This window comes from Urocitellus parryii, chromosome 3, assembly GCF_045843805.1.
Source record: "Urocitellus parryii isolate mUroPar1 chromosome 3, mUroPar1.hap1, whole genome shotgun sequence".
NCBI lineage: Eukaryota > Metazoa > Chordata > Mammalia > Rodentia > Sciuridae > Urocitellus > Urocitellus parryii.
The window spans coordinates 190,586,451-190,600,655 of NC_135533.1; the positions used below are offsets into that span (position 1 = coordinate 190,586,451).

Consider the following 14,205-nt stretch of genomic DNA (forward strand, 5'->3'; position numbering starts at 1 on the left):
GATAATAATGAGGAAAATTTTATCAGCTAACATACATAGGGCTTACTCTGGGCCAGGCATTGTTTTAAGTGTATTAAATATACTACATCATTTCATCCTCATGGCAACCTTATGAGGAAGAAACTGGTAATCTCTTCATTTTACAAGTGATATATAAATACAGTAACTTTGACCCAGAACAACCAGGATTCAAACCTGGGCATTATGGTTCCAAAGCTCATGATCTAAATGAGTACTTCTTAAACTCTATTATGGCACAAATCACTTGGTGATCTTGCTTAAGATCAGATCTGATAAATCTGTGATGGTACATAAGATTCTGCTTTTCCAAGTAGCTCCCACATGATGCTAATGCTGGTCTGGGCAGCATGAATGGAGGAGTGAGGTTCCAACTACTACTATGCTACACCACTGAAGACTAATGTACTCTAAAAAATCACTCCAAAATACACACAATCAGGGAAGAATATGACCTGATAGAATATGATCTAATCTTGACTTAAGTTGAGAAGAAAGCTCTTGCCTAGAGGACATCTATCTTTTTTTATTATTTGTAAATAACCTTCAGTTTGAAATACAACTGTACTGAGTATTTTTGCTTATTTTTAGGACTCTTGTTGAATGCTCCCACTGTTATTCTGTCTGGATATTCTTACTCTGCAAAGAGGAGAATTTGTCAGGCCTGACTTATGTAATCACCACCCTGGTACCTCCAAGCCTTGTTCAGGTATCAGGTGATAAAAACAAATAGGATATCCAAATATTAATAAATCACCTAAATAACAACAGAAGACCCTTAAATCTCTTTCCAAAATAGTCAGGCATACAGAATAACCCTGATTTTAGAGTTTAATGCTAATGAAAATCTCTTGGTAAAGAAGAAGTGGGAATAAATGCTTCAATTAATAATGCCATAAATGCATATGTTATTATTCTGGTACACATAAAAAGAGATCATTTATTGTACTTAGACCTTAACGTTGTGCTTTTAGTAAATGTCTTTGCTAGGATTTCAGCTTCTAAGGAAATAGCAAAAACATAAATCTTTAACAAGAACACAACAGAATTGGTCATTTCAGTTTATTTATCCTTGCTATAAATCAGCATATGCCTGCCAAAACTACTAACTGCCCCCCTACAAAACAATACTATGATATATTTGGGAAGAGTAAGAAGACACCACTTATCCACGTTTGAATGACATTAGCCAGAAGCAACCAGATTTTGATGTTAATATATGGCAAGTATATTTTCCATATTTGCAAGTTTCTGAGTAGAATGTGAAAACCTTAATACTAAGGATTTGTGCAATTTAAAATATTTCCATGCAAACATTTGTATAGCAGATGAAATTTTTCTTTCTAAGTGGCAGATACCAATGATGCAGCCCTAGTAACACAAAGACAAGACAGCACCCACTCAAAAAATTCCAAAACATGCACGACAACTGACCCAAAACATTGAAAAAAAAATACCTTCATTTTTGTCAGGTGATGATGAACCTAAAGTACAGAACAAGAACTCAGTATGTGGCTTGTCTTTTTTGAAATCAGCTTTGTCTTTATCCATTGGTCAATCTCCTAATACAGTAATATACAAGGAACACACTTATTCTAACATTGGCAAATAGAGGAGGCCTGATAAGCAGTACGTACGCTGTGACTGAGACACCATTTTTGTTCGACTTCTTCCTCTAGAATCTGTCTTGGCATTTCCCATGCCAGCAAGTGGTGCTGAAAGCTTTGCTCTCACTCGGCCTGAGGAATAAAATATTTATATCATTAAACATTTTTCTACAATAATACAGAAATAACATAGTAGTAAGGGGAAAAGTCTTACTATTTTCAAGTATTATTAAATTCTGTAATAATGTATCCATCACTTACAGGTTATAGTCTCTTATACTTTTAAAAACTCATACTTTTCTTTTAATTGTTTTGCTTTGCTTTCTTTTTTGAGATGAGATCCCAAACTCCTGGATTCCAGAGAGCCTCCTGTCTCAAGTCTCCTGAGTAGCTGGACTATAGGCTCATGCCATATACACAGCTTCATTTTTTTTTTTTTTTTATGTGCTGTACTCTATGCTAACTTTCCTTAAAAGCTAAGGATAAAGTCAAACTAGAAAACTTTCATTCTTAAAAGCTGGATATTATTAGTCCAATAGTTATAATGAAAATAATTACTATGGTCATGCCACTTATCTCTTAATTGGTAGTTTTAATTCTAAAATTTCAGTTTCTAGAAAATTTAGATTATTCTCTAATCCACTCCATAGTTTAAAATATAAGCCCAAATAATCCTTTTGATTGAAAATGTACTTCTCAACTGATTTGCAGGAAGAGATATTATTGGCAAAATATTTAATCTTTTATGTATCAGATTATAACACATGTATATGGATATGTTCACTGCTTTCTTTCCTAACCAACCAATTTTATTGAGAAAATGATTTGAGGAACTATATGTCACATAAGGATTGGCACATTTAAAAAATATTTCTTTTCTCCCTCCCAGTTGCATTCTTTTCTCCTCTATCACTGCCTCATTCCCCATTACAAAATATTCTCACACTATTTTCCAGAGCTCTTGAACTCAAGGAAATATGTTTGTCAAAGTACTTACATAAAATGCCATCAGTAAAAACAAGTGATAATAAATATATCACCAGCTAGTATTTTGGTTTTCTCCAGCTACCATTTCAACCAAATCAGAGCCAGTATCAGACATACTGAAAAATAGGGCTCAAAATCCTTTTTAATTAAAAGGTAAACTTTGTAGGGAATACAAAAAATTTTGGCTAGTCCAATATGGCTACATTAATTAGGAAAAAACCCTGAAGAGCAGGGATAAATTTTTAAAAGTTAGAAATCATAGAGGGAAGATAAGAGAATGATAAGAAAGTGGAATAAAATAGAGGCAAAATTGGTGGAATCCTAACATTCTAACAATTCAAGCCCCTAATGAGCTATATACTTCACAAAGGCTTTTACAGAGTCTATTTTGAGCAGAATATTATGTTCTCACGACTAACAAGTAAAACAAAAACACCCCATTTTAATCACAAATTCAATTTGAATCACAGACCAATTCCTCAAGTACTGATTCAAAAGTAAGATAAATCTCCAAATGGACTACATAAAAGCATTTTAAAAGCATTTAAACTTCAATGACAAAGCAAATGCAACTGCATGCTCCCACAAAGTGGAAATAAATTAAAAAAACAAAATATAAAGAAAAGCATTTTAATATCAATCCAGGAAAAAAAAATTATGTACTAACTCTATACTAGATATTATTAAACATGTTAAGCAATTATGTTTTTTAGCAAGAAATGGTCCAAGATACAAAGCAAAACTGTAAGATAAAGAATTAAAAAAAAATCCACACATATAACCAACACAATCAAATGTAGAAGCTTGGAAATGATTTGCAAATAAATTAACCTATCATTTTAGTTTTAACGTGTAATTCCTAACAATGAAAATATTAATTTAAAGGCATTGTGTTACTAACAAAATGTATAATTCTTACCATCTTCAGATGCTGTTCCTAAATAAGAGAAATAAAACAATATTTCAACAAATACTGCCAATGCTGCTACCTCACAGCTCCCACCCAAGACTAAAATGCAAAGGTGAAAACAAAAAGTAACTTAGTCTAATAGATTAAATTTAAATTTGACAAGGTTCATTTTCAGGAAAATAAAACTGGAGATAACAATATTCACAACTCACAAAAAAGTTGAAAGTAGTCAAGTGAAAACTGAAAAATTCTTCTACATTTCAAAATTTTGAAGTGATTTTTAAAAAAAATAATCACTCAAAAAATGTAATTAACAATTTTTGCAAATGAAGATTTTTACTGACTTTGGCTCCAGAGTAGTAATATTTTTCTATGTATTTTCAAAAGGTAGCCCAGAGAAGAATGTGAAAGTCAAATCCACAACATAGGCTTCATTTGCCCACATAAGACCAAATATTAGTGGGAGTAACACATGATGTAACAGAGGTGACTCTTCAAATAAAAGGCTGATAAGCTTGTTTGCGTGTATATGTGTACATGCACATGCACACACTCCTGCACTGCTCTACCACTGAGCTATCCCCTTCTTGCTGAAGGTCAAAGTTGCCCAGGCTGGCTTTGAATTTGTGATCCTCCTGCCTCAGTCTCGTAAGTAGTTGTGATGATAGGTATGTGCCACCACACTATGCCAAGAAAAGATTTTGTTTAGAAAGTAATAAAAAAAATTGTTTAAAAGTTCCAGGAATATTAATGTTAGAAAGGATAACCATAGGTTTGATGTATACAAACCATCTCTTTTTTGATGGTATGAAGGAGTACTGGGGATTGAACCTAGGGGCACTCTACTTCTAAGCTACATCCCCAGTCCTTTTTATTTTTATTTTGAGGTAGGATCTTGTCAAGTTGCTGAGGCTATCCTCAAGCTTGAGATCCTCCTGCCTCAGCCTCCCAAATTGCTGTGATTATAGGCATATGCCACCAAGTGCAACAGAAAACATTTCTTGATGGCTATCATTTCAGCCATACATACAAAAAGGGAGAAACTAATGTAATTAAAACTCATGTATTCAACTAAAGAGTTTCATTTCATTAAAACAAAAGATACACTATAGATCAATTTTTAGAGTTTGTGATGAATGCTCAAAAAAATATAAAAGTGTCTCAAGTTTTCCTAGATTTCAAGTAACTCACAGATTGCATTATCTTATTATGAGTTATTTTTAAAAGCTCATACTTCGAGATAACATGGAATCTGATAAAAATGAAGGGAAAGTATAAATAATATGCTGACAAGTATCATAAAAAATATATAGGCTTGCTGCTGAATCCAGCAACTTTATTTATTTATTTTTGAAAAATCTTTTAGTTGTAGCTGGACACAATCCTTTCATTTATTTTTATGTGATGCTGAGGATCGAACCCAGGGCCCTGCATGTGCTAGGCGAGCTCTCTACCTCTGAGCCACAACCCCAGCCCCTCCAGCAACTTTAGATAAACTGTAACAATTTGGATATAGAAATTTAAAAAGCAAAGCTTAATTTAAGTTCAGTTTTGATAAAATCTTGGTTTAAAATTCACTGTGAAAAAGTATCTGTAATTTGTATTTCATTTTCATAAATAATCATTTGAACCTATGAAATAAGTCTCTCTATATATACCAAAGTTAGTAAACTAAAGTGCTGAATCAAATAAATTTGGAGAGTCCTTTCCATCCTTCTTAACCCAACATCGTAAAGGAAGACAAGAACTTCAACATACTCGGAGGCATATTTCTAAAAGCTCAGGTAAAATGTTTAAAATAATAATGGATTTAAGTTACAACAAATAGTAACCTACTATTTGAGTAGAACAGAAAATCTAAAAATGTTTATACCTAATCTAAAATTTTACCAAATAATTATATAGCCATTTTCACATTAAGATCCTTATTAATTAAGTAGGATATATTCAGAAATTTAAGGAAGAATGAATAAGGATATAATATAGAACCCAAGAACCATAAATATGTGTAGTAGAATTATAAAAGCAAGTTCTTACCATCTATCTTGTCAGAAGTATCCTCTTTGATGAAAGAGCAAGCAAAGAACAGAGGAAAACTTAGTGTATTAGAAAAAAATAATTTTATGATACCTAAAAACTTTTAAAGAAGACAGAAGTATACTTCATTGTACAGGTATACTTTACTGCTGCACTATAACCTCACCTTTGGATAAATTTAACAACTCACTTTCTCGATTCCACTACTTCATAGAGAAGACCACACTGAAATGTATTTATACATACTGGCACTAGTAAAGATGTGGCCTTTGGTGCCTGTGCAGGCAGAGCTGACATTGCAGGATTAATGCTGCTTTTAGGAGGTTTTGTTTGTGAGTCTGGCTTCTGGTAACTTGGTTTTGAATACCTTCTATGTTGATAAAGTAATTCTAAGTGAGGGTGGGGGTCCCAGACTCTGCTGTACATCTGCTTAAACTGTTTTTGCAAACTGTGATTTACGGTGAACACCTGCTTTCTTTTGGGGAGTTTGGAGTCTGATGATTATGGTTGACACTGTGCCTATGTGACTATTCTCCACTCCCCACACCACCTTGGACTAAGTCTTAAGCAAGTTTCTCAGGGCAGAAAAATTGTGCACTGCAGGGGGAAGGAGCAGGCCCCTAACCTTACCTGTAGGAGGGAGAACTTTGAAAGTCTATAAATTTCTTTTGCTATTTCTGTTATGTATTCTTTTGCTTCAGTCATGAGTACAGCTGATTCTGATCCTAGAGTTCTTTTAGCAAGTCCCCAAATGTGGGGGTGGTTTGGGAGGCCCAAAGTGTACCACTCTCTCTGTGCCCCTTCAATGTATGTTCTAAACTTCAAGTCTCAAGTCACCTCTTGGCACAGGATCCTGACAATGAATCCTCAGGACAAAGATCACAACCTCCCTGATCTCACTCTTAACAACCACTCCCCATAAATACCACAACCAAATCTACCACATCCAAGGCTAACTCCCGAGCTAGGCTCTTTATATCCCATCTTCATGCCTTCCATGGGAATTTTGCCATGAAGTATCTCCTCACATTCTTGCACTTCTTTCTTTCTCTACTGACTTACTACTTTAGTATATAAGGATACCGAATTCCTGGAGTCTTAAAAAACAGTAACTTCGTTTCACCCCTTTCCTTGACCATCAAGCACAAAAATAATTCAGATTCTCCTTTTTAAAAAAATATTTGGTTGTTTTTTTATTTTCTAATTTTCTTTTAACTCAATTTTTAAAGTATAATTCACATATACAAAAAATTCACCTTTCTATATTATACAACTCAGTGTTTTTACTACATACACAGATTGTACAACCTCACTATTAACTCTAGAACATTTTTTACCACCTATCAAAAAAAAAAAATTCCTGTACTCATTAGCTACCTCTCTTCCTTCCACTCCTAATCCCTGGCAACAACTAATTTACTTTTTGGCCATGGATTTACCTATTCTAGTCATTTCACATAACTGGACTCATACAGTGTATAGCAGCTATCTGTATCAACTTCATAATGATTTCAAGGTTGAACCATCTTGTGGAACGAGTCTTTATGTAACATACTCCTTTGTAGCTGAATCCATTTCATTATATGAACATATCCCATTTTATTTATACATTCACCTGCTGATAGACATTTGGACTGGCCCATTTTTTGCTACTATAAATTTTTTTTTTTTTAGAGAGAGAGAGAGAATTTTTTTAATCTTTATTTTTTTAGTTTTTGGCAGACACAGCATCTTTTGTTTGCATGTGGTGCTGAGGATCAAACCCAGGCCGCACGCATGCCAGGCGAGCGCGCTACCGCTTGAGCCACATCCCCAGCCCTGCTACTATAAATTATGTTGCTATTAACACTCACAAGTCTTTATGAGAATATATGTTTTCATAACTCTTGTTAATATAGCTAGACAACTTCTAGGTCACATGGTAATTCTGTGTTTAACTTTTAGAGAAATTGTCAAATCATTTCCGCAGTGCCTATATCTTTTTATATTTGACCAGCAGTGTATAGAGGTTCTCCATATCCTCACCTGCAGTTATTGAATTTTTTTTCTTTAATTTCTTGGTAGTGCTGGAAACTGAACCTAAGGTCTAATGTGTACCAGGCAAGCACTTTACCACTGAGCTACAACCCAACCAGTTCTGCTTACATTTTTTATTTGTAATCATTATAATGAATATGAAGTGGTACTGCATCATGTTCTTGATTTGGACTTTCCTAATAATTAACAATATTGAGCATACTTTCATTCTTTATATCTTAAATGGAGAAAAGTTTTATGAAACTCTTTTCCATTTTTAAAAATGGAAGTGTCTGTTTTGTTACTAAGTTCTAATAGTTCTTTATATATTTGGGATACAAATTCTTACTGGTTATATAATTTGAAGATAATTGCTCTTATTCTATGTGATGTTTTTTCATTTTCTTCATTGTGTCCTTTGAAGCAAAAAAGTTTTAATTTTAATGAAGTCTAATCTATCTTTCTTTCTTTACTTATGTGCCTGGCATCACATCTAAGAATCCACCACCTAATACAAGGTTACAAAGATTTATGCCCATGTTTCCTTCTGCTCTATTTTGAGTCTGTGAAACAGGAGTCCAAATTAATTCTTTTGCAGCCAGTTATTCCAGTAGCATTTGAAGAGAATTCTTTCCCCATTGGATGGTCTTGACACCCTTTTTGAAAAATCAACTGACCATAAACACTATGAGTTTATTTCTAGAGTCTCAATTTTATTCCACTGGACCATAAGTCTATCCTTACATTAGTACCCCAAAGATGTAAAAGTAAGTTTTTAAACTGGGAAGTATAAATCCTCTAATTATGTTGTTCCTTTTCAAGATTATTTCAGCCATTTTTCTGTCCCTTGCATATTTGTATGAATTTTTAGGATCAGCTTCCCAACTTGTATCAAAAGGAAGATGGAGGGGTAATACATTGAAGCAATGTATCAATGTGACACCTTATTAATATTAACCTTTAAAATTTTGAGCCAGAATGTCTTTTCATTTATTTGGGTCTACTTTAATTTCTTTTAAAAGTACAAATTTTTGTAGACATTATCCCACAAATCTTTTGTTATATTTATTCCTAAGAATTTTATTTTTTTAAATGCACTCAACCACTAAGCAACATCTCCAGTCCTATTTTGTATTTTATTTGGAGACAGGGTCAGTGAGTTAGTTGCTTAGCGCCTCACTTTTTCAAAGGCTGGCTTTGAACTCAGGATCCTGCTGCCTTAAGCCTCCCCAGCTACTGGGATTACAGGCATGTGCCATCATACTTGGCTCATTGTGTAGAAGATCATGTTTTCTACAAATAGAGGTAATTTTACTTCTTCCTTTCCAATCTGTCCTATTTTTCCATCTTACCTAACTGCCCTGATTAAAACATCCATGATGATGTTGAATAGAGAAGGTAAAAATGGTCATGCTTGTTTTTTTTTAATTGATAATAGATAAAAGCATCTAGTGTTTCACTATCAAATAATGATATTAACAGGGGCTGGGGTTGTGGCTCAGTGGTAGAGCACTCACCTAGTATGTGTGAGGCCCTGGGTTCACTCCTCAGCACCACATAAAGATAAATGAATAAATGTATTCTGTCCATCTAAAACTAAAAAAAAAAAAAAATTAAATATAATAAAGATATTAACTGTGGATTTTTCTAAAGATACTCTTTATTAGGAGAAAGCTCTCTTCTATTCCTAGTTTGTAGAATATATATATTTTTTTATCTTAAAGGATGTTGAATTTTGTCAAATGCTTTTTCTGTAAATACTGAGATGACCATGTGGTTATTTGTCCTTTGTTAATATGTGCATTGTTGATTAACTTCCACATATTGAAATAAATGTCATTTGGGGCAACATGTTTCTAAACAAAAATGTTTTTTGAAAATTAAAAGCACTAATCAACCCACCATTAACATCTTTATATGTATATCTCTAGTCCTTTACACAAAGTGATGAACTTAGCACACACTGATAATCTATATCATTCTATCTTACTTGAAAATATGACTTTTAAATGTATGCATAGTACATATAAGGATATAAAAAAACTTAATCATTCCTTTGTTATATATAAAATTGACTCTAAAACATCTGTTACAATGAACACTTTTTATTTCTTGATATAATTATCTAAACATTGAATTATTGGGTCAAAATTTCTGAAGATTTAAAAATGCTCCATGGGTATTACTAAGATTGTCACTCAAAAATAACTATCATTGCTGATTCATAATGTGGTTGGGGGAGGCATGGGAGGATTAGATGAACTCTAGATAGGGCAAAGGGGAGGGAGGGTAAGGGAGGGGGCATGGGGGTAGGAAAGAGTGGAATGAGATGGACAACATTACCCCAAGTATATGTATGAAGACAAGAATGGTGTGACTCTACTTGTGTACAATCAGAGATATGAAAAATTGTGCTCTATATGTGTAATATAAGTTCTAATGGATTCTGCTGTCATAAAAAAACAAATTAAAATTTAAAAAAACTATCATTAATTCACATCAACATTGCTTGGTAAGGTCCTATTTACCACATTCTTATCAATTATGGGCTCTAGCTAAATATTCTTGTTACTGTAAAAATAAGCTCATGTTTCTCAGAGACTTGAAATATTTCTTGCTATTTTAAACTTTTTTACAGTATCTGGCAAAAACTTTCCCCCTTTTAGTTTTGAGCCCCTTGATTTCAGATTTTCACATACTACATTTAAATTCAAGAGATTTTGCTCTCATAGTTTTTTTTGCTTTTGTGTTTCGAAATTCTTTCTACAACCTGAGATTAGATGAATACTCACTGACTATGCTTCATCAAGTTATTTTGTTTTCTCCAAGATTTCAGTCAGGTGGAATATGTTTTTATGTGGCATATAACATGGTTATAATCTAATTTTGTACTAAATTGTGAACCATGTTTAATAACATCACGTACTACTGAATAATCTTTTTCCTCATAATTATGAATGCAACTGTGCTAATTTTATCACATACATAATTCATACCTAAACACATTCATTCATTGTGTTCCAACGAACTACCTGTTTTGTCTTTCGATAGTACTACCTAAGAAAGAAAAATGAAGTTGAAACAGATATACAAATGAACAGCCAATCTCAAAGTTTCAAATTGATGGGCATAAAAACAGAAAAACCAAACTCCAAATAGTTTTTTTGAATATATGTTTAAGCTTTGGTTAGACATAGAGCTTTGAGTTCTTTTTTTTTTTAATATTTATTTTTTAGTTGTAGTTGAACATAGTACCTTTATTTATTTATTTATTTATTTTTATGAGGTACTGGGGATCAAACCCAGGGCCTTGCACGTGCCAGGTGAGCACTCCACCGCTGAGCCACAACCTCAGCCCAAGAGCTTTGAGTTCTCTCAGACCAAAGGCTTTAAAATCTTGGTAAGGAACAAGAAGCAGGAGAAAGAAAAGAGATGCTGGTTATAAGGCTGATACCATTCCCATACTTTCCTTAGTAATCCATTACTTAATGTGGCAGAACTACAGAGTTATAAAAGTTCTATTGACAATCATGGAGTCAAGAACTGTTTCTTTGATCAAGATGATAATGAGAAAAAGGGGAAAAAAACCCCCACAAAAGATGATGAAGAGGAAGGTAAAGGGGGAAAAGTAGGAACTATCCACAATACAGAATCATATTAAAACATGGTTTATTCTTAATTAGCAAGAATAGCACGGCAATGATTAAGACATGTCACTTTGTCTTCACTGAAATCACAGGGAGAACACTGTGTAATTTCCCAAAATTAGCTGCCTTACCCAATGATGCATAGGAACCTGGATTCAGGGCGCCTGCCCCTAACCGTCCACTTCGCACAGATTGTCCAGCAGCATGATGTGCCTTGGCACCAGCAGCAGCATTCACATCAATGTCACTTCGAGAACGCTGCAGGCTTCCTGGAAGGGAACTGGCTTTGCTGCTGCTTGCTGATACTATGGAACACAAAACAAAGGTGATCAATATTATTTAAATAATTGTAAACAACATAAAAATCACATAGACTTGAAATCAACATAAGCTAATAAACATGATGACATATAGTCAGCAAGGAGGCAGCAGCCAATGAACAGTATCATATTAATGACAGACTATCTCAATTTCAATCCTAACACAATGAAGATTTCTTAATATTTCTCTGCCTCATTTTCTTCTCCCATGAAATGGGTACAATGACCAATTATGACTATAAAATTCATAGGACTGTTACATAGATTAAAGAGATGTTGTTTAAGACTGATCTATGAAAATGAAGTGGAATATAAGATAAATACATGGAAGTAATATTATTTTTACTATCAGAAAAATGCAGAAAAAATAGTACAGAAATAGGGATATTTAGAAATTAAAGGAGGTTCTGCCACTCTTGGGCATTTATGAAGGTTAAATCATTAAATTTCTGAAATATAGCTTTTTAGTTTTAAAAAAGAAGAGTTTGATAAACCATGAATCATAACCCATTAATAGGTTGGGAAATCAACTGAATGGGTCATGACTAGAGTTTTAAAGAAATGAAACAGAATAGAAAACAGAGTGCATTACATATAAGGATAAGTACTGCTACATGGAACTTTAGTTTGTACTACATATGTATATATGCACAGTTGTAGTATACTTGTGTGGCCTGAGGTTATGGAAATGATTTTTACACTATGGATCACATCAAAACAGTTTAAAGCCTATTGCTTAGAGATAAAATAGGCTATGACTCTTATTTAAAATGCAATTACCTCTTCCAGCCACACTTGATGGATTTGCTGTAGACCATTTAGAAGAAAAAGGGCGACTGCAAGGTAAAAAGAAATGTTTTCAATAAGTGACTTCATTTACTATTGCTCTGACTGCAACTAATGAAATACTAGTTTTCTTAAAAGTTAGGAAACTTCTTCATTTTTTTTTTAACCAAAAGATAAGGTCTTGCTAAATTGTTGAGACTGGCCTTGAACTGTGATTTTCATGTCTCAGCCTTTTGAGTCACTGGGATTATAGGTGTGTAGAAATTTAAGCTTCTGGGGCTGGGGATGTGGCTCAAGCGGTAGCGCGCTCGCCTGGCATGCGTGTGGCCTGGGTTCGATCCTCAGCACCACATACCAACAAAGATGTTGTGTCCGCCAAGAACCAAAAAATAAATATTAAAAAAAAATTCTCTCTCTCTCTCTCTCCTCTCTCACTCTCTCTTAAAAAAAAAAAAAAAAAAAGAAAGAAATTTAAGCTTCTGGGCTGGGGTTGTGGCTCATTGGTAGAGCGCTCGCCTAATGTGTGCGAGCCCTGGGTTTGATCCTTAGCACTACATAAATAAAAAATAAAGGTATTGACAACTACAACTAAAAAATAAATATTAAAACTTCCTTTTAAAAAAATCACTCAAACATGTCATCAAATACCAATGGTATCTCAATTAGTTATAAATCAACACTAAAATAATTGGTGATGAATAAAGCATAAACTCTACAGAGAGATTGCTTTTATTCACTTTGGTCTTCAGTGCACATCATGGTGTCCACCACAGAGGGACTCAATATTAGCATTATCGACCAAATGTATCCTGAGGTATTTTACTTAGAAGAGTATTATTATTAGCACATACCGGCATACCATAGCCTCTCACCTAAGTCATAGGGTTGTGGCCATCAGCAATTCATGCAGTTACCATGCAGCTATCACACTCCTCAATGGACTATGTGGGAGGTCAAACACAAAGCTAAGACCTACCACTGAGAATGACATACGTGATTAGAGAATGTTAAAAAAAAAAATCTCTAATCATCTCAACATTTCCCTTAATATACTAAAAAACTAGACTTTAGTATTCACACAACCCATGCCTCCTTAAAATTTGGTGCCTCACCCTAAACCCTATCCTGCTTCAGAGTTGCCAAGGCAACTAGCAGTGTTTGTAGGGCATCGAGGCTCTAAATTGAAACAAATTACAGAAAGATAAACTGACATTCTGTGAGTTGCTCTTCCCTAGGGAAATATACAAATAATTTGATACAAGACAGAGGGCCATGAAGATGGAAAGAGGATCACTATAAGGAAAAGGCTTAAACATTTTTAGCAATCTCAGAGGTCTAGAGAGACAGACAATACTGCCAAAGCAGCAAGAATTTGAAGTAGCTAACTGTGCGCAGTGGTGCACCCCTGTAATCCCAGCAACTCAGTAGGCTGAGGCAGGAGGATTCCAAGTTTGAGGCCAGTCTCAGCAACTTAGTGAGGTCCTGTCTCAAAATAAAAAATACATAGGGCCAGGTGTGGTGGCACATGTCAGTAATCCCAGCAGCTCAGGAGGCTGAGAAAGGAGGGTTGCCAAATACGAAGCCAGCCTCAACAACTTAGCAAGGTTTTAAGCAATTTAGTGACACTCTGTCTCAAAATAAAAAATAAAAAGGGTTGGAGATGTAACTCAGTGGTAAAGTGCCCCTGGGTTTGATTCTCTAGTGTCAATTAAAAATAAAAAAATTGAAGTAGCCAACATTATGATGAGAAGAAAGTTATAGAGATGCTAAATCATTTTGCCACCTTAAGCGTTTCTGGAATTCTTGAGATGTGCAAAAGATTAAGAAGGAAAGCAGTGGAGATTTTACCAGTTGCACAGATTTGTATAAAAACTCTG

At 34.2% G+C, this 14,205-nt stretch overlaps 1 protein-coding gene across 11 annotated transcripts in view; it reads right to left on the bottom strand.

Annotated features, from left to right (window-relative positions):
* Nucleotides 1-14,205, bottom strand: part of Clasp2 (cytoplasmic linker associated protein 2) — a 204,091-nt gene that overhangs the window by 82,257 nt on the left and 107,629 nt on the right. For 4 of the 11 annotated variants that reach the window (XM_077796254.1, XM_026406592.2, XM_077796262.1 and 1 more), the window contains 6 exons: nt 12,323-12,378; nt 11,354-11,527; nt 5,560-5,583; nt 3,532-3,549; nt 1,656-1,757; nt 1,476-1,502 (listed from right to left, as the gene is read on the bottom strand). In XM_077796254.1, the coding sequence (XP_077652380.1) occupies nt 1,476-1,502; nt 1,656-1,757; nt 3,532-3,549; nt 5,560-5,583; nt 11,354-11,527; nt 12,323-12,378 (401 nt within the window). The remainder of the gene's footprint in view (nt 1-1,475; nt 1,503-1,655; nt 1,758-3,531; nt 3,550-5,559; nt 5,584-11,353; nt 11,528-12,322; nt 12,379-14,205) is intronic. The other 7 variants (XM_026406650.2, XM_077796256.1, XM_077796260.1 and 4 more) reach the window with 5 other exon arrangements.